This window comes from Anabas testudineus, chromosome 23 (genome assembly GCF_900324465.2).
Source record: "Anabas testudineus chromosome 23, fAnaTes1.2, whole genome shotgun sequence".
Classification (NCBI taxonomy): domain Eukaryota; kingdom Metazoa; phylum Chordata; class Actinopteri; order Anabantiformes; family Anabantidae; genus Anabas; species Anabas testudineus.
Genome location: NC_046631.1, coordinates 6,009,046 through 6,030,412, shown reverse-complemented (window position 1 = coordinate 6,030,412; position 21,367 = coordinate 6,009,046). Strand labels below are relative to the sequence as shown.

The 21,367-nt window shown below is 42.0% G+C and overlaps 1 protein-coding gene across 2 annotated transcripts in view; it reads right to left on the bottom strand.

The window, feature by feature from the left end:
* The window catches only part of foxp2 (forkhead box P2), an 87,810-nt gene that overhangs the window by 54,458 nt on the left and 11,985 nt on the right, over positions 1-21,367 (bottom strand). The window contains exon 3 of one of the 2 annotated variants that reach the window (XM_026364395.1): positions 1,672-1,858. The exons of the other annotated variant lie outside the window; for it this stretch is intronic. Coding sequence (XP_026220180.1) covers positions 1,672-1,848 — 177 coding nt within the window. The 5' untranslated portion in view covers positions 1,849-1,858. The remainder of the gene's footprint in view (positions 1-1,671; positions 1,859-21,367) is intronic. 2 annotated transcript variants of the gene reach the window in all.

Here is a 21,367-nt window from a genome sequence, read left to right as displayed (position 1 = left end):
TAATTCTCTCTCTTCCTTTTTTACCGTATCGAATATTGACACAGAACACACAACACTCTACCCACCCACACCTTCAAATGTAAAAGAGTGATGACTGAGAGCGGCAGCGAATCGACCCCAATCAGGTGTCTGAGTGTTAAGAGTGGCAGAGTGGCCACAGTGCTATTGTAGTGCTGCAGCCACCAGCAGGACCACTGGGGCTGTACTGTGGATGGAGAGATGGGGTCAGGGTATGCGAGATGGATGAGGAGATGGTAGGGGGGCTACAGGACATGCTTCATTGAATGCCCCCACACCCTTTACATACACACACAGATACAGAATCACAGCAGCATCTATTGTACTGGCCTGACCAAAGTGACTACAGGGCTTCAGCTGCCTGCAAAAATACACACACACACACACACACACACAACCACACATAAACACACACAAATCCACGCTTGCATGAAAATTCCCATCAAGCCAAAAGGACAGCACGCATCATTACAAACCCACGGCGTTGTCCCCCATCCGCCCCAAAGCACAGCCCTCTGACCTCATCTCCCACTGCTCTTTTGGCGAACTGTCAAAGCCATCATTCACCGTGAAAAGACACGAAAGACACTTGACTCCTTAACTCTGCTGGTGACTGACTTTCACAACTCCTGCCCCCCCAAGCACCACTCCCACACCCCCCTTGGAGCTCATCTACCCTCGGCTTGATGCTACTGAGAAGAATAGAGTAAGTAAATGAAAACAATTGAAAAAGGGAAAAGTTAAAGCGACTGAAGACATCAAATATTTCCGATGTGGTTAGTTAGTTAGTGGTGTCTTTAACCAAACAACAAATCACTGTAAAATAAATGCAATATATAACAAACAGGAGATGTTATCAAGTTGTCTAAGAAGATACAAGTTATTTTCTAGCTGGAAGGTGAGATGAAGATGCTGAGTGCAAATTAGTCTTTCAGAAGTGTCCCGGTCAAAGGTTTCTGCCGCTGGTGTGTCTGTGGTTGGAGTGCCTGTATGTGTGTGTGTGAGCCTCCAACTAGTGCCGAGTTAGGAGGCCCTCTTGTGGATACAGCACTGCCATGACAGAAACACACACACAGAGTACCCAAACTGGTCCGTACGATGCTTTGACACACACACACACACTCTTTCCCTTCTCACGCATGCTCTCGCACCCACTCTTACATGTGCATGCACGCACACACACACACATCAACACACACACACACACAACTATACACACACACTCTTGGCCTCACATGGCTTTCAAAAAAGTCTGCAGATACAACCTGAGATGCCACTGCACAATACAAAAAACAGCTAAATCTATAACCAACGACAACAGTCACTGCAACATTTTCCTCATTCTGCATCACTCACAGCTTCAGGGAAAATGTGTCGACAGCTCAACAAACGGGAGAATTTACCAACAACACAAACAGCTGATTAAATAAACAACGGTTTTTCCACGTACTAAAAAAAAGCACACTAAAACAACAACAGCAACAAAATAAAAAAAATATAGCATGGTATGTTATTTTGCCTCCTGCCTATGTAGAAAACCCCAGCGCTGCCTGAGAAGAGAACAGAGCAGAGTGGGAGAGCGAGGGGAAAACAGAGTAAGAGAGAGAGAGAGAGAGCGGCAGAGAGACGAGACGGGGGAGAAACACAACTTACCTGCTGTTGTTGCAGATGCAGCAGCTCGACTGTGCTTACTTCGCTGCTCGTGTCACCAGCGCTTGATCTCCCATCTCTACTGCCAGCCTCTAATTGGCTGCTGCTTAGGGTGCTCATTCCATTTTGACTCATTGAACTGTTGCTTATTGTCTCTGTGGCCGACTCCTGCATCATCATGATTTAAAACCTAGAAGTGATTAAGAGGCACCGGTTAGGGCTCTTCTTGTTACAATTCCCCCCTTTTTTCCCTCCTATTTTTTTTTTTTTTAACGCTTCCATTATCAAGCCCTCAGTCTCCCTCTGCAAATTAAAGCATTTAAAGAAGAGGGAGGGGGTGAAAGGATAAGGGGGGGATGCAGGAGGAGCAATTATGCATTCATTGTGTAAATGAAGCAATACAAAGAGATGCACGTCCTGGCGCTATTTGCAATATGAGGGGATCCTAAATGTAGAAATGTTTTTCTCTACTAAAATATGGGCATAAATCAAAGCATCTGGCTTCATGGAATAAAGTTTTATTATTTTTGTCATTACTATTTCTAATGAAAATACATTTGTGGGAAATAAATAAAATGATATGCTTTAATAAATGTGTGATTTACAAGCGAGCATGTGCTTAATTCTTAATGTCTCAATTACGCTTTAGGATAGTAAGACAAAACACAGAACTACGGGCTCTCCTAAAAATATTTGCCGTCTTGAAGCTGTCAGATTTTTAGTGTGTCACATCTGAATGAAGTTGCCTAATGACGCAAAGCTAATCATGTAAAATTTAAATTTGGTGCTGGGGAGGAGGAGGAGGAGGAGGAGGAGGAGGCACCAAATCATACGGTGCAGGGCGTTTGATGAAGACTATAATGGGTTTGTCATCTTTGCTGTGGCTAAATAAAATCTGCCTCGCAGGCTTCCATAGAGGCAGGATGCTCATGTCTTTTATTGGCATGATTCCTTTTTTTCCTTCTTCTTTAATCAAACCTCATACAGTCATTTATTTTGTAATATATATATAAAAAAGAAAAAATCATCATCACTTCTCTCAACGGGACACAATTAAACCAGATGTTAAGCTGCAATCAAACTTGATGGGGTGAAATTTAGAACAACAGTAAATATAAGATATTGAATTACATCTATCAGCAAGTGTAAGATACGGAAAACTGGTGAGAGAGAAAAAAGGAGTGAAGAAAGGGGGAAAAAACTATCGCGAATATCACTAATGATTGTGCTAAAAACAGCATAAATTATGCATATAACCTTCTCTCTCTCCAGTAATAAATGTTTTATCATTTTCCCCTGCATTTAATGCTCTGTACCTTCACTGGGGCAGAGAGGAGCCCCACCAACATCAGTCGACACACTTACAATGAATATAAGACACTAAAACCCGGCAAACGGCAACTCATGATTCATTGTAGAATTATGAATGTGCTGCTGCATCCATTAGGAAAATAATTATTTCATATTTAAAATAGTATTTGAATAAAATTTAAGACAATTAATATTTTGCAGGTAAAAAAATACTGAACTACCACTACCTTACAGAGAGGTTTGCTTTCAAAGCTGGGAGGCACGCCAACAATTCAACAGCAGTTTGCCACTTTTACATTTACAATACAAAAAATAAATTACAGCATTTTTGTTAAATGTGCAAGAGCAACCTAATGACACACATGCAACAAAAGTAGGACAAATGTTGATTGTGTTTGTGTGTGTGCATTGGTTCCCAGCCCACATGGGTACCGTGTGTATTCTTTGGCCAGTAAATAAGGTTTTAATAGAAGTATGTGCACGTCCTTCACTGTGTTTGTGTTTGTGCGTTTGACGAGGGGCAGATACAAGACAGGCCTTAAAGGATGTCCACAGCCAGGATAAACAGGATCCAGGCAGGGAGAACAAACAGGGCTGAGCTGTTACACAGAGCAGGGCGACAGCTGCCCGGGACGCAAGTAAATAGGGAAGACGCCAGGACAAGGCGTGCTTGTGAACAAACAGGCCCCTGTTTAACACTGCACCGCTCTCTACTGATGGAAAGAGACAAAAAAAAAAAAAAGACAGAGAGAAAGGGGAGCCGAGAGGGTGGGGGTGATGGAGTGAGAGAGAGAGAGAGAGAGAGAGAGAGAGAGAGAGAGAGGAAAATAAGAGAGTGAAAGAGAAAGAAAAGGAGAGTGAGTGGGAGGGAGGAAGGTGGCGGTGGGGCGAAGACTGGCACAATGTGACATCCAATCCGGTGATGAATCTCAGCATAAGAAACTCAAGGCTGCAGTCGAGATCAGCCGGCTAATAAGTATTCAAATTAGGCATAAATTTTACATGCCCAATGTTTAAAATATTCAGAGAAAGACTGTCTGATTGCCTTTACTACAATTTTATGAACATTCTAATGGAGCCTGGATCTCTCTTTTTTCTGCTTTCTTTTCTTGGACCGGCGATGAATGTTCAGAAAACTTGAAGATATATGAGACAAGGAAATAAGGATTTTTAATAACATTTGAATGCAATGCAAACTGCAGCGGAACTGCCACTTTGATATTAACAAACCAATGAAATCTACTTTTAATGAGCTTATATATGATTAGAAATGTGTTAAACATTAATAACATATAAATAAAAAAAAAAAAAAATTAAGAAGAATCAGGCTTCAAAAATCAGGCGCATAATTTGGATCCAATATACAAACAATAAAAACCCAACTCCCAGATTAATCTGGGTGCTATAATCTTCCCTCCCTTCTCCCCCCAAAAAAAAAATCTGTGCAATATGTCTAACTGCAACATAATGATAATGCAGATATATGCAAAGTATATTCGCAGAGATCAGATGGTGCTTTAACCTTAATGACTGCGGTGAGATAAATTAATTAGCCATCTGAAGGCGGCATTCAAATCTGCCAATTAGAATGTCAATTAGAAACACAGCCAGGCTGCAATGATGAGCAGACTACCGAGCTGCAGATCTGACTGTGGGGGCGATAGGTCTGTCATAGACAGACACACACACACAATACTCAAGAGAGACAGATAGTGACAATTTTCAGCACCTGAGGGTGTGACTGTATGCAAGTGTGTATCTACTTTTGTGCATGTGTGTGCCTACCTCAGGTTCTCCATGCCCTACACCCTCCCCCCGAAGGGGTAGCAGCCCTGACCCCAGCTCAGCCTGTCCTAAACCAACTGGGCCGGAAGAAGCCGCAGCAACTCCAGCTACAATATCGACTCGGGCCCTTGCTCTGATCCACGGCGTAGCAGGCGGCTTTAATGCCACACGAGCGAGGCTGCCGGTTTCCCCGCACGTGTGTTTGACATCCTATAAATTGCCGGTGTCCTGCATTTCAATACACCTGCTATTTGATGCCATTTCCTTAAGCCATAATCTTCCAAGGAGGGAGAGCCTAGACTGCTTATTATCATGATCGGAAACAGAGAGAAAAGCTGTTATTGGCCTGGTAATACGCTGGTAATTCTGTAGATGTATAGCTATGGGAAGGAAGATGATAGTGATACTAAGTGTTTAGGTTGTGGGGTGGTGGAAAGATAGTGAGAGACAGAGATAAGTCGGCACTCTCTAAATTTACTGTCGTCAACGATCGCTCCAACATTTCTATTAAAGCGGAGGCTCAATAGAAGGAAAGGCTCCTCCTGATGAAGCACAGATAGACACAGACAGACACTTTATTTGCAAAAGCTTCAGACCAACTCCAGCTTTTGTCTCATTCTTTGTGCAACCATACCCTTGCTTGCTTTTCCTCTCCAGCTTGAGCAAATATTTACACTCGAATCTTGCACTACGCAAATCTGTATCTTCCATCAGGTGCGGAGTCTGGGAGAGGGTCCTGGCGACACATTTGGCCTCGAGATTGGGAGAATTTCTCCTTTTTATTCCGATAAGTGCCACAACAAAGGTGTAAGGAGAACTGAGCCTTTCACTGGCTCGCTCTCGCACGCACACACACACACACGCACACACACAAACTCTCCTCTCTTTCTCTCTCTCCTCTCACACACACATACCTATCATTAAAGTGGAAAGAAGCAGCCCTCCATCTTTGTTTGCGAGCCCTAAAAGCCCTTAATGTAGCCTCATTACCTGGCCTGTCTACCGCTCTATCATGTGCAGTAAACACACACTATGACACTGGCCATCCATCTAGTGGGAATACACAGCTGTCTGTGCTCCAACACTGTCTGGGGGAACTTAACACACACTCACACACACACGATATGTTGTTAACACACAACAGGCTTGACACTGGTTTGGTTCAGAGTCTCTGGGCTATCCATTTTCAGCGTGAGGATGTTCACTGCTGTGTCTTAATCTAGAAAACGGATCCATTCCCCCATTTTCTATGCACGAGTTGCAAAAAACATTTTCATTAGGACGGCAAAAAATGAAAGGGAAAAAAAAAAACAAAACGTGTCCAGTAAATGTGTGATCTCAGACATTCGTTCATTATCAGTTCACATTTCAGGTGGCTGCCGGGAATTCTTTTGGTTTGTGAGATCAAAATAAAAAAATAAAATAAAATAATAGAAATTACATTTCACAGTCTGCTGACTCCTCACAGCTCCCTGATCAAGTCGAGATATGGTTACAATTTAAAATAATCACAGATTCTGTGCTTGAGTGAAATTAATTCATCATTGCCATAAGTTACTATGCATACAAAATAAAGAAGTAACTGGGCAAGGGCAAGGGCTCCCATATTCAATAGTTCAGATTGCTTAATAAATCAAAATGCCACATATGTGCTGACTAAAAAAACGAGTGATACATTTAATCTAAGACTGAACAATGGAGGACAGAAAAAGTTTAAAACAACTTAATCAGAAGCCTTAGATTATGCAAGGAACCATACATTTCAATGATCACATGTTTGTTTGTGCTGGGGTGTGTACTGTAATTTTTTCTGGTAGCACGTTGTCGCAGCACATGGACACCCCAAGCAGTTTATTACAACCTTCAGCCTCAAGCAGTGAGTTTGGAGTCGGTGATGGAAAAACGACCACTTGGAAAGCTGCATTCGACAAAACCCAGTCTGTCGGATTAAGTAAGGCAAGCCAGGCTGCCATGCCTTAGAATTAAAAGCTTCCTTTTTGGCACTAAAGGACCACCATAAAAGAGCATTAATGACTACTTCTTATAAACCTGTGTATGGTAATGGTTTCTGCTCTCTGATAGACGAATTTCAAAAGTGCTTCACCAGTGAATAAAGATTGCTTTGGAAAGAAGGGGGCTGAAGAAATCATATTTACAAAATCAGGAGTGGGGCCAAATGAAAAGAGATGAATATGAATAATGGACTTTGCCTTTTTCGGGATTAACATTATTCACAGCAACAGAATCAAATGTGGTTATCTCCTGTCCAATGAGCCCTACATTGACAAAACCTCAATCATATTTCAATTCTTCATTTGAGCTGACAAGAAATTCTAGTTCTGTGATAGGAGACATTCAGTCAAGAATGTTTAGAACTTAATTCTCTTCTATTTACAATAAGGAGATGAGACAGAATAAGATAAAAGACAGACTATTTGCCACAGTGTGTAAGTGTCCCTGAATGGAGTGCGAGTGTGTGTCAGCGTCAGTGTTTGTGGAGCACAGAAAGGAAAACGAGTGTAAAGTGCATGTTCAATTGTGCGGTCTGCACAATGTCTCCTTAGAATCAAATGCAAGAGGCACTCATGAATAGTGTACATGATACTATGTTAATACAAATTCATTTTTATATGAATACATTCAGTTTTGAGACATGACAATGGTAAGAGAGTTATAGCACACCAGCTTAACAATTACTAATAAAAAAACGTGTTAAATTAAAATAAACTGTACGTTGAAATTTCATCAGCGGAAGTCTATACCATAAATAAAAAACAGATTAAACTTTGCTTCGGCAGTAAATGCACACTTACTTCTTTCAAAATATTACTGTAACGCAGCACATTCATCACAGGAGGAGAAAAAGAGGAGGAGAGAGACTAGTTTTCTCCTGCATTTAGGCTCGTCCCATAACATTTACATGTCAGCCATCGGGCACCTCATTGTGCTGAAACAGGAGACAGCCCCGCCGCTCCGGGTGAGCAAGACAGTGACGAAAGCTGATCAGTCGGCTCTCATTTGCATATTTGCCAATTCCATTAATTAACTCGGCCCACCTAATCAGAGCTAATTGACCTATAAAGAGGGGAGGCCTCGTTGTCTCATCCAATCATCTTTACCAAGTGTAGAGGAGGTGCGCCAGCGAATGCAGGGTACTTCCGACCTAACTGTATTTATAGACCTCAAACGTTCAAGTATTCCACTTAGAAAAGACGTTATAGTCTGTAAGCGATCAGGACTGAGCTGCTTTGACATGGAGTAAGACTTGGAAAACAAAAAGAAGAAAATGGATTTATTCTTTACACTGGTCTGATGTTTTTGTCGAGGGGAGAAGATAAAAATGAAAGGAGCTAATGACAGTTGCTGGCCTGACTCTCTGGTCTTCTCCACAGCACGGCAGATCCAGCAGACAGGCGCAGGGAGCCAGTCGCGGCCAGCCCAGCTACAGAGACATAGCTCATTGTGACATTTCCAGTTATTTCTGGTTGATTAGGGCCATTATGTCTCCAGCTCTGATTTATGTTGTCATTCCCCCTCAGCAGTCCTGCATCGATAGATCTTAATGAATTGGTAAATAAGGGTGAAGATTACAGTTGACAACACCGCAACATTCCTCATTCATACCAGACAAGATTTATGTAACCAATTAGGAGCATAACAGGGGGGACTGGTCAGGAGAAAAATAATCTTTCCACAGGAAAATTACCAAAGTCTAACCCAGGACAAAATAGATAATGGGCAGTCTTTAACACCGGCTTAGTCACACTTTCTCCATGCCCGGTTGGGGACTTTAAAACTGCTCAGAAGAAAGGATCACGCCTGCTCCTCTCAGGATTAAGAAATTGATTTTACAAAAATATACAGAGACTGGTTGACAGTGTGTACTGCCTGAACGCTTGACTGCACCTCTTCATTTTAAAAACACACATGACTTTTTCAATCCACCTCTGAATAACGTCCAAACCAAAGATTGTGATGGAATCAACAGATTAAAAATTAAGTCCTTGCCAACAAAGCACCACTTTGATATGGAAATGTTAAAATTCAAGAAGCCACTCTCCCCCCCAGCCATCTAAAACAGACCCGATGAAAACGAGAAGTGGTGTGTATTTTTGTGGAGGTGTGTGTGGTGGGGGCACATAAATCAATTGTTCATTTAATGTTTGATACGTCGACTAAAAAATAATCATTTGCATTTTTTAATAGTGTCATATTTCCATTATTTAATTTCCCTACTCTGCTGTTCTAGCTATCTAGCAGACAAATAAAGGACTCTTTGTCATTAAAAAAATCCAGATAAAAGTGCTGATCATCAATAGCCAGCGACAGGCCAGGAAGACCCATAGGGCAGGAGTGAACAGAGGTGGAAAATTAAAGCAGAATGATACGCGAGCTGGCTCCTTTCAGCCTCTCTCCCTTCAAGCACATGCAAATGAGACCGTGCTGCTTAACTGCATCATTTATGTGGATAATAGCGGCATCATCATTACGGGAACTCAAATTAAATTACATCACAATTAGCATAACAAAGTGATTGGTTAAACTTTCAAAACAAATAACACAGCTCTGCTAATGAACAGTGTTAATTGGCCAGCGTGCCTTCTAAATAAAACATGTAGGTAAACATGTGTTTAAGTTAAACAATTTTAAAATTCATTTCTTCCACCCCCCTTCCTTTAAAAAATTCAAACCAAAAAAAAAAAAAAAAATAACTAAATGAGACAGATATAAAAAAAGAAAGAAAACAGAGAAAGAAGACTCAAAACTGAATATTGCCAGGGGGATTTGTAAGCTGAAATATAAAATGTGTAGCATTTAATTTTATTGCTCTTAAGAACCTATTATATGCCAGACTCTGGAGAACAATGTAAATTATCTGCCTTCAAAATGGAGTTTGGCCAATTCTCCATATGAACTAATCACATAGCTCATTATGCATTAGGGTATTAAATTATGAAGAAGAGTCCCTTTCGCATTCCTGCACAAAGCCTATGAAATGTTAATAATATGCCCACAATAGCCCAATACCATGCCTTGCTCACCCTCATCAATATTTAAGTAAACAAATTATCCTGCTAGCCTTTGATAAAGATAATTAGTGCTTCACCGATTATCACTCCTGTGACCTCTCTCCTCTCCAAACTGAACATCTGCTCCAAAGGGTTTGGGATGTTTTTTTTTTTTTCTGTACCAGATGGGATGTAAGAAAAACAAATAAGTCAAACTTTAAGTAAAAGTTTTATCCTCTCAAAGCACATATGTGCAGCTGATTAATATTTGATTGTTATTGGCTTATGAAAGATTACACAGTGTCCTTTTATTATGCTAAGCTGTAGTGATGAATCTCTGTCACCGTGATTTTATTCATCAGTGATTACCTTAGCAACCAAATAGTAACATCTAAAGAAAAAAAAAAAACACTAAAGAACACTAAAACACACCGGACAACTAGTATAAGAGCAGATACACCAGAGTAAGTGAGCACACACACACACACACACACACACTTACACACACACGCGCACACACACAAAGCCACATCGCCGCACGCATGCACACACTTGCTTGTACGCATGCACAGACACACACACAGGCACACACACCGAGCCGTTCATCAGCACTAATTAGCAGCAGATTAACAGAGCCCGCAGACCAAGGCCGCACGGTTACACAGTGGGACGACCAGCGGGGAAGGCAGGAGACACAGCTCGGCAATAAAACACAACCATTAAACACAGCCAAGAGCCTGGAGTTGACTACGGATGACAGAAGACTGACGGGTGGGTGGAAAGATGGATGGGTGGAAAGATGGATGGATGGACAGAGTCTACCTGACTTTATTTTTTTTACCTGAAGGTGAGGAGTGCCAGAGAGCTTGACCAGAGAACAGAGTGCTTGCCTCTGCCTCCGCAGAGGGTGTCTAGCAGTAACGGCCGCAAGTCGACTGGTGTCACCGCGTGGAGAGGCAACACTATCTGTGTCATCACTTCAGCCGTGTTTATGGGGGATGGCATCATAAACAAGCCAGTTCCCCCGTACACCACCCACCACCCAGCCCCCGCCCCAGTTCCCCCCACTCCCTCTCTCTCCTCTCCTCTCCTCTCCCTCTCTCGCCACCTCACCAGCACCGTGCCATTCATGCATACTTAAATCACCCTCGCCCCATTATAAAAAAAAAAGAAAAAAAAAAAAAAAGAAAGAAAGCCCAGACGCCTCTCCTGACAATTATTCTATCATTTCCAGTTGTCACCGGGGCAATTACCGACCAGGGCCCCCTGTGCAGGTCGGACATGCAGGCCCGACAGGAGAGGCTTGAGTTGGGGGAGAGAAGGAAAAGAGTGGGAGAGGGGACAGCGGAGGGAGCGTGTGTGTGTGAGTATATATGTGTGTGTGTGTGTGTGTGTGTGTGTGCATGAGTGTGAACGGTAGGGGGGAGGCAGTGTACAAAATGGAAATTTATGACAGAGACACGGTGGCTTCTTTCTCTCGCCACACTGGAAATAATTAGACCATCATTTCTTTGCCTGCTGCTGATGAAATATATCACAATTACTGGAAAACACTACTTATCATTTCATTCCCCATTTTATTGGAAATGAGAGACCCGGCAATTATTAGTTGGATATCTATTTTGCTATTTTTTAATTTAGGGAATGACCTTCAAATCTGATTCTATTTATTTATTTGAGAGACTTTTTGAAAGTAGGCATAAAGAAAAAAAATAGTTTATCAGTACATTTGCGTGCAAATGTGTAAGAGCACCTGTGTGTGTAGGGACACTGTGTGTGTGGGTGGGTCCTGTGTGTGAATGAGAGAGTGTGTGTACGTGAGAGTGTGTGAGGGGATCTTCACACGCGGAGTGCTGTGACTCCCCGCAGGATGCTCGGCGGCTCTCCCGTTGCACCTCGGCTGCATGCTTCCCAGACAGCTTGCACTACTCTCACTCTAATCACACATCTGCTCCTCTGAACACTCTCTATTTCTCCCTTTCTTATGCTTGTGCACACCCACACACGCGCACACACACACACACACACACACACACACACACACACGCTCTTACACACAACCTGCCAGACACTGGCTCTCTACTTTGCTCTATGTAGCCGGCACCACTGAGACGAGAGGGAAACGGAGAGAGAAGCAGAACTGGAGGACGCCGCTGTAAGAGAAGCATTCCCCATAAAGGTATGTGTGTTTGGCTTTATTCTGGTGCAGTTCACCGCTTTTCTTTTCAGCTCTGATTGTGTGCATGTCAAAGTGTGTGTGTGCACGTCGATGTAAAGAGTCTGAATGGGATTAGTGGAGGGCTGAGCGGCAGTCGGTAGCCTCTACAACGTGCTCTGGCAGAGAGTGTATAGGGCTCTCAAAAACAATTAGCCATATCACAACCATGCATTATAAGTAACACGCTATCACAAAGTCCTGCTACAATACCACCAAGTACATCCAAACAAAGTCATAAATAGTTCATGACTGCAAAGGAGAAAATGACCTACCTTTAAAACAATGAGAGAGAAATCCACTCTCACCAGTAAGAAGCATTTGAAGAAGTATTCTCAGAAGCTCAGAAGCATCAGTGTGTATCAAAAACGACGAGAAGGGGAAATGCCACTAGTAGAAAACAGAGCTTCAAAAGTAGAAAAAAAGGAGAATAGAAAAAAAAGTAGAGAGGAACTAGCTGACGCTCACTGTCAAAGACATCAGCAGAGAAGTATTTACAGCGGTATTTACAGTAGTGCGAGGGGAAAGCACCTCTGCCTGGTCACGTCTGAGAGACAGTTGCCGTTTCTGTGCTGCCTAATTAAAACAAGTCAGGCAGCCCCGCTGGATTGTTTTGACGCCTGAGGACCAATAGTACACAAAAACCAGTGGCTTGATCGGTGGGGTAGGGGGGCTGGTCGCGGGGAGCGGAGAGGAGGGGGCGGTGGGTGGCGATGGTTGGCAAAGGAATGGTGTGTGTGTGTGGGGGGTGTAAGTGTGTGTGTATGTGTGTGTGTGTCTCTGTATGGGGGGGTTGAGGCGCTTTGTAGAGGAATCAGAGAGGGGAGGGAGACCACAAAGGTTCTGGGGAGACCTGCACATGTCGAACGCTGCCTCACTTTTTCTTAGACAAAATACAAAGATGATACTTTTGGAGACTCTGTTGTCCCCGTGTTATCAGTCTTAGCTCATTTTTTAATCTCTTATCATCACTGTCGTCTATAGAAAAACCTCTTTTAGACAAAAACAACAGAACTGACCAAAGTAAAAACTTATTGTCAACACAGTGGAGAGTCAATGGGAAGGGGAGATATTTATTTTTTTAAATTAAAACTAAATGTTTCTGTAAATATGTCTTACATCATGGTTCAGATATTTGAACAAGTCTCTCCAAATCAATTAGTTAAGGATCTCTAAGTGTAACTGCAAAAAACGCAGTCCCCTCGGACCGCTAAAGAAGCTGACAAAGGCTGAAGTGAGCTGAATGAAGCTGGGCTGGGCTCAGCTGTGCTGGAGCTGATGTATCGACATGTTTCTCCTACTGTAAACAATGCACAACAGGCAATCAGGCAATGAGATGGAACATTTAGGGCTAATGGTGTTTGCCAATCCTTTAGTCATTTTTTTTTATTCCCTCTTCTCTCTCTTTCTTTCTCTTTTCCTCACTCACTCTCCCTTGCATGCCACAGATGTTTTTCTTAGTCGCTCCAACAGACAGGAATCTACTGGCAAGAAGAAAGACTCGGTCTTCCCCAGGAGAGAGGAGTACAAAGCCCCCAGTCTGCACACAGCAGATGCAGAAACCCAGTCCATATGCCACCAGCTTGCTGTGCCACATGGGCCGGAGAGATCTCATACAAAATTGGATGTTTTTCTATTTCTATTTGCATACGTGTGTTTGTGCCCTATTCAATACAGAGAATCAAACACAAACACAAATCTGACTCTGTCAGAGATGCAGAATTCAATTCACAGTTTTACACTGACTGACACAAACACGTGCAGGCACACAGACACAGACAGCCACAGCATGAGGTTATAGGGAGTGCAAGAACTTTGACAGATTTATTTAGGAAAAGATGTAGCCCCTAACGTGGGGTAAAGACCACTTGAACTCACAGCTCTGAGCGGTGCGCTGGCATGATTTAACAGGCTCTGAATAGCACATTATCTCCCTGGCTCCACTGGAGCATATTTCAGCTGTATGATATCATTATTAAGAGACCAACACAGACCAAAAGATGTAGCATTTTCATTAGTGTCAACTGTCTGAGCTCTGAGGCAGAGAGGATAAACACTAAACAATTGTGGCAGAGTGAGAGAGACCGTGGGAAGTTGAAGCAAGCGGAGAAAAAGCAAGAGGGAGATGACAAGAGTGCGAAAGCAAGCGAGAGAGGAAAAAAAGACAGCAACAGAGAGAGGCAGAGGGGCTAACATTAAACAACTGCTGTTAATTGCTCTAAGCATCCACATTATGCCTGTAATTTCTCCCATTTCTCTTTCAGCGTTAAGGGCTTCAGGCTAGAAAGCTCCTTCAGCCCCTTTAATAAACTACGCAGAGTGCCTCACTGGAAAAGACAAACAAGAGGCCCCTGGCCTTAGAAACATTCGCTTCACTAGGGGGAATGCTATGCCTATTTCTACACATCTGTGACAATTGTGTGCCCCCTCCTCTCAGGTATTTATTCTGACTGTCTCTTCTTCCAGGGCTTTCTGCTGCCAAGGTCAACGGAGACAAACAGGCCCACCAGCGTCTTGATGTGGTGGCAGCAGAACAGTGAGAGGAGAGAAAAGGAGGGGGAGAGAGAGATAGACATGTGTAGTGGGTACAGTGGGGAGGGGTGATGGTGGCAGCAGCTGGTTACAACCCTGGCAGGAGCAGCAGCAGCGAGGGGAGCGGTGGATCTGAGATGCAGTGCAATGCTGTGACAACGAGGGCAACGGATGTTGCTCCTTGTCTCCTAACACTGCACAGTTTACACACACGCACACAAGCATATAGTCAATACGACTACTGCTACTAACTATTCATTTTCAATTAAAGCCACCGTGGAGAACATTGTCGCTGAGGCAGAGAATGTCAAGCACAGATCACAATGGTTTTCCTCATCATTTCTGCCTCCAGCACCAGTTCAACTCACCACCAGGCCACCACAAAGTACACACACTGCCACGTTTGTCCGTTAGTCATGTGTCCCATGATTTATGAATCCTTTCATAACCAGTCCAAAAAATAAATAAAACAAGCCCATTAATGGAATTTCAGTGAATATCATACAACAGAACATGCACTACTATTTAAATATGCAGAAGTGGAATCAGAATCAGAAATTAAAGAGTGAAAGGTGGACGGAGGACAAGACTACTACAAAACCCTTCCACTGACTGCATGGGTTTTATTTCTAAGAGCCCAGTGACGTTTACTTTGGGAGGTTATCCATTTGACTTCTCTCGCCCATTCTCACATTTAAGAGCCAGTCAGACAAAATGAAGTGATTTCACCATCTACTAAAATATGCTGAACTGCCCCTAACAACTCCCACACACTGATAACTAATGTTCCCAAAGAGCAGAGCACCACACGTATGAAACAGAGCACACACATCAGTGCCATTCATTAGTTGTCACACAAATGTTCCACAAGCACAATTCATGAGCCACTTAGTCCTTCCTACAAATAAATAAATAAATAAATAAAGCCAAATAAGGCATAATGAGTGGGTAGGGCTCTTTTTAGTCCTGGGCAATGCTGATCACACGATATGTTGCTTATGGCCAGAGAGCAGAGACCATTACGGACCGGTGATTATATAAGTGGTTGGAAGGCAGCACCATTTTAATATACTCTACTTAAGCACCAGGGTATCCATGGCAACTTGCCTTGTGCCGTGAATTCAGAAAATCCCTAATGAAATGCCTATTAAGTGGCTGATAATGACAGTGTCCAAATATATTTGCATATGTATTTCACTGAAAAAAAGAGAGCAGTGAATGAAGGTAGAGGGGTGTCTGATTATTGAAATCACAATCATAAATATGTTGATTTTTTGTTTTGTTTGTTTGAGAAATTGTAGATTTTTAGGAAATATTTAATTAGAGTGAATAGGATTTAAATATAAAGCTTGTTAATGTTACAAATTAACTATTATGTATAAAAGCATTTTTTTTATTAGAAGTATAGAAAATATTGGTGATGGGTGTGAACTGAGGCCCCGTTGGCTTCCTCTGGGAGTCTCTGCATGTGACTTCCATTTGCGACTTTGGCTGATTGCCCAACAGGACATCCCTGAGAGAGTGTTTGCTTGACTCAATATCAACAGCCCGAATAAGCAGCTGGGGGGGGTCGGGGCTCGGATTCCTATTGAAAATAAACTAAGCTGTACATTCACTGGGCCCAGAAATATCAACACACGCTGCAAGGAGCCACGTATAGCACTCAGCAGCGTTCCGCTGGTGCCTCTCAGAGCCTTAATGATACCTGCACCTCCCCTCCAGCTGCTTCTGCCAACGCCGCTGCTCCACACAGACGGCAGGCGGGCGGGAATTAAAGTATACATTACAGCAGAAAAATAAAAAGAGATCGAAATGACAGAAGTCAGACAGTTCAAGCTGACCGGGCCTCTTGAAACGGAGGAGCTGGTAGACTAGCGACAGACACTCCAGGTTAAATTGGCCCTTCTGTGCCTCCTCTTATTTTCCCACCACAGCTGCCTCCTACCCCCCCATCCTTAAAAAAAGTAAAAAAAGAAAAGAAAAGAAAAGAAAAAAGAAAAATAGCTTTTCTTCAAAAGCTTATTTGAATTAAATGAGTTGCTGAAATCAAAGGCTCAGCAGAGCCGGGTAAATTTAAACAAGCAAGTGCGGCTCACAGCAGTTTACCTGTTATACAGCAGATTGGAATCAGATGAAAGAATAGAGCGTGGCAGACAACTCCTTTTTTTCACAGTAGTAGATATTATCATATAGTAAAGGCGGCTGAGTTTAAATTAGATTCCTACTTAGAGAAAAGTACATGCTACTCACTTGTTGTTTTTAAAAATGTTCCAGGGCACTGAGATGTCATCAAGATGAAGGAAAAGCTTACACAAAAAAAAGTGAGATATGATAGCCGTTATATGCATTCAGATTTCCTGTTAAGGATGAATCTGAAACCTATTTATGACAATGATGTCTGTGGATCCCACAGGTTCAGCTCTGCCAAATACATTATCATACCCAGAACTATGGCTACACAGTTGAATGGCAGCACGACAAGCTCCACTGACAATCAAAAGAGCACGACACCTGTGTATGCTACGCAACAACCACTGTATCAGGACCATGGAACCCTGTCAATGCATTTGCAGGTAGCAATAAAAGATACTTCCGTGCAGGATGAAATATTAAACATTGACCACGAATTAGATAAAGGACTAAAGAGTGGACTTCACAGTCCTCTGATCATCTCAGGCTTCTGACGTACTGCTGACAGAGTGGCTATCCATTTATGACTAAAATACCATTCAGCTAGACACCAATTACACCTAAAAAACCCTGATCAAATTAATTCAGGAAAATGGCATTCCAGCAAAGAATAATAAACTCATTATATGGAAATTTCAAACTCCTCTATTCTCCACACCGCGGCTAATTCAAACCTAATTTTTACTAGCCACTAATTTGAGGGCGAAGGGCGGGGGATAGGAATTACATCTGGAGGTAATTCATTGTGTGGAACTGAGCCCAGTAGAGGCTATGATACCCCTCCATCCCCCACATAAAAAGAGAAAGACAGACAAGACATCGAGAAGGAACTATATAGGTGAGTGGGACTTCCGGAGCACTGAAACGACACTTTTCATGAAAATGTTTTCATAGTGCTGTCACCAGACACGTTGTGACTGGGGAGGATATACAGTAGGTGCTGCAGGCACAGGCAGAGAGACAGACAGAGATGCTGATAAATGAGAGGGTGAGAAAGATTTTCAGGAAATGTGGAACAAGGTTTGGGTTCCTCCAGACAGCTGCGCTGGTTCAGGATTTAGTAAACAGTCAAAGATGTGGAGTTTGAGGAAGGTGTGTGTGGGTAGTGTGGGGTTAATTCTGTCTCTACAGTTGGGTGTTGTGTCCGCTCTAAAGGCTCAGAGTTTATGAGGACCTCTCCCTCTCAAGTGACCAGCTACATCTGGGCTGCCTAAGTGGGCTCCCTAATAAATGGCACACTTTTCCAATGATGTGCAGTTCAAAGCACAGAGTAAAGGGTATCCAGCTGTATCAATTTCACTGTATGTATGCAAACGTAACGCTTATTTGCAAGGAAGTATTTGTAAGTGCAATAGACCTAGAAAGTGGACGATGGGCTGTGCTAACTTTAGGTACAAATTAGGGAAAAGGTGATGTGTGTAAAACAATGCATATGAACAAGTGCTTTTTGAGTTTCTTTTAATGCCACTGTAAAGTCACACATGTAACCAAACTGGAATGTGTAGATTAATATATAGGATCATTAGGTCCTGGATACTGTATTGATCTGAGTAGCTACACTTGATGTTTCACGATTGTTCATTGGGAAAGTTTGTATAAGGCTCAAACTGGTGGCACACATATGTATTGTTTGGCATGAGCTCTTGTTTCCCCAAAACCTTACAATAGAGGTGGAGAGTACAAAGTTAGCACAACCCTACAATAGCTACAATAGCCAAATTTATAGAAAATACATCAAGTTGAAATAAACTGGAATTATCCTTTCACATGTGATACAGAAACTGCCTCAGTCCCTTCCACACCAGAACTCTCTGCTCTCCACTTCCATCCTCTGCCACTTCTCCAACATTAAATGTGTTTTCCAAATGAAAATAAACGGAGTCCGACCGGTTTGAGGCAGTCATACTCTGGAATATGAGATCAAATAAAGGCTTCTATGGTGGCTGAAAGGAGAAATGAAATGGCTTCTGAGGGAAGATGTACCGAGTAATAAAATTACTCCTTTATATCTACCTAAACAGCACATGTTCTCCTAGAGTGGGTGAGGGCTTCACTTTGGTCAAAGACAAGTATGCAAGTGGCAATTTTTTCTTCAGGGAAGATTCCCCGATACACTTCTTGAGACTCAGCGCATTGCAATTTTCTTGAAAACGAGAAACTATTTCAGCAACAAGTTAAGCGGAACTTTGGAAGTTTCACTTTGATGATGTGCTGGTACATGCTGTCATTCAAAGGTATGCTCCATTAAATTGGAACAGCAAGATAATTCATAAGGCTATTGCTTTTCAATGAGTTCAAACTAGGCTGAAATGTTTGGATGAACAGTTTTATTTTATACGAACACATACAGTTGACTTGGAACTGACCATGATGTACCACAAACACAGCGAATCATCTTTGGGATGAAAAATGTCGCTACTCTGAAATTGGTTAGGTATTCGAGTTATACAAGCACCATTCCATTTGGCATTGGGGGAAATTTACAACAAAAGTATGACTCCAACTACTTAAAATCATGCAATTGATTTGTAATGTTAAAAAGCTGGTCACAATAATATTCAGATGGACTTTTTTGCTACAGCAGAAGGGCTATATTAGAGGAAATTTGCAGTTGGAGAGAATACATTATAATTGATTATACAGTAGCTATTAAACCTTCAGTAAAACGCTTTAGTACAAGGATTGAGCCACTTATCAGACCTACTCACTACCTTTAAAAGCTGTCCATGTTCAGTGCTCTGAGTGGCAAAAAAGCAATCGCTGATGACTTTGAAAATAGGACTAGATGTACAATTTATCAAAACAGAAACGACTGGCAGAGATTTCAGAGAATCAAGGGTTGCAAATGTTTGTTCAAAATCACAGGAAAAAGGAAAGGCAATTTACAGAATTAAAAAAAGAAATTCAGTGACACAATTTTTAAAAAGTTATCAATAGAGTGGTTTGGGTTATACTGTCCAAAAATGTCTATAAGTCATTTAAATAAGAAAAGTGTATTGTTCACAAAATTGATTCATCCTGTGAGACATTCAAAGTGTGTTTCCTGGAACACAACCTTTTATCAAGAAATGTGTGTACCTTTCTAACATTGTTTTAATGCGTTCTCTTAATGAGGTTAATCTAGGAGAATTATACAACAAATTAAATAAATGACTTGCCGATGCAAACAAGTATCTCTGTTTCAGTTTGTTTTATGCAGGCTTGTCATGTAATTAAGTGGTTTACACCAGGTTGATGATATTGTGCTGTGACTATGAATTAATTTCTGGTATAGAACTTCATTTTCTGTGACAACCTGCAAGACTGTTGTTTACAAACATATACAAGTAGAAATCAGGCTCATTAAAGCTCTCATAACACTAGACCCCAAAAATAGTGTGCGGAGCGTGCATCAGTTGCATAAAACACTTGTCAAGCTATTATCATTGGCGACTCCTAATTTACACAGAGGCACCTAATTATACTTAGTGGCAACATCTTCAACACTTTGCAAACTTGGGAAACATCATTAACTTTTTCTCTGTGTTGCCTTTTGCCCCTGCTGAAGCATGCTACCATCTAAGACAAATGGCCAAGGAGATGTTTCTGACAGCTTAAAAGTACCCATCAGCGGCGTGTGAGACATCTCCCTGCACATCCATCCCTGAACCTCCCCAAACAAACAGCAGGCTCCACTTCAAATACATAGCAGGACTATTAGGTAATCTGCTTCTTTGTTCACTCTCACTGAGCCCTGGTGACTAACCTCAATCTCCCTGATTCACCGCTTGCCTTCAAGCTGACAACACAACACTTAATGCTGCCAGAATGGTAGAAGAGTACCATAATGACTGGCAAGGAATTATCTGGAATATATACATGATACGTCTGTTCAGAGCAGTACTTGTTGTGTTATGATGACAGCACCAGTATGGTTTTAAAGCAAGAGAGAAGAGGCAGGCAGCAGCACAAGGGCTCTTTGTTTTTGGACGGGACAAATCTGAGGTTTCCTTTTGGATATTCAATATCCTGCAAGGTACCAAACAGAGTTACAGTAGTCTAGTGTCTGGGCTTTTTTAAAGGGGAGGGGGGCACAGGCTTACAACATGTGTCTGTGAATTGTTGCATGCTTCTTAGTCAATTGCTATGTGGCTTGTGTGGGTTGCTTCCAACAAAGCCTGGGAAATCAATCAATCTGCAAAGAAATACTGCTTATGCCAGATGTGGCACTTAAAAAAAAAGACTTAAAAAGATTTACTTGTATTAGGGACTCCAAGGGTCCAAAGAGTAAAAAAGACCCGTGTTAAAATTAAATATTTATTAGAAATGAATCAAGCTGTCAAAATGCTACCTACACTTTCAGATGCTGCTTGTTATTTTAGGTGGCTTCTCTGAGGCGCAGCATTTCAAATCTGTAAGTGTGTAAACGTCTCTATTTGAAATATATCTTCACTATTTACTTTACAAGTTGCCAAATATAATGAAAGACAAATGTTTCATTAGCAGGTGACTTTTTTTTTGTTTCCTTTACAAGTCTTCAGTAGTTCCACTCATTGACACATATACACGCACACTTGCATAACCTGAGTATAATTATAAATGCAAGCCTTGCTATAGGGAGCTGAACTTTTCACACCTTTCAAAGCCACAAAATTGGATGGTTTTGTGGTTGTGCAGC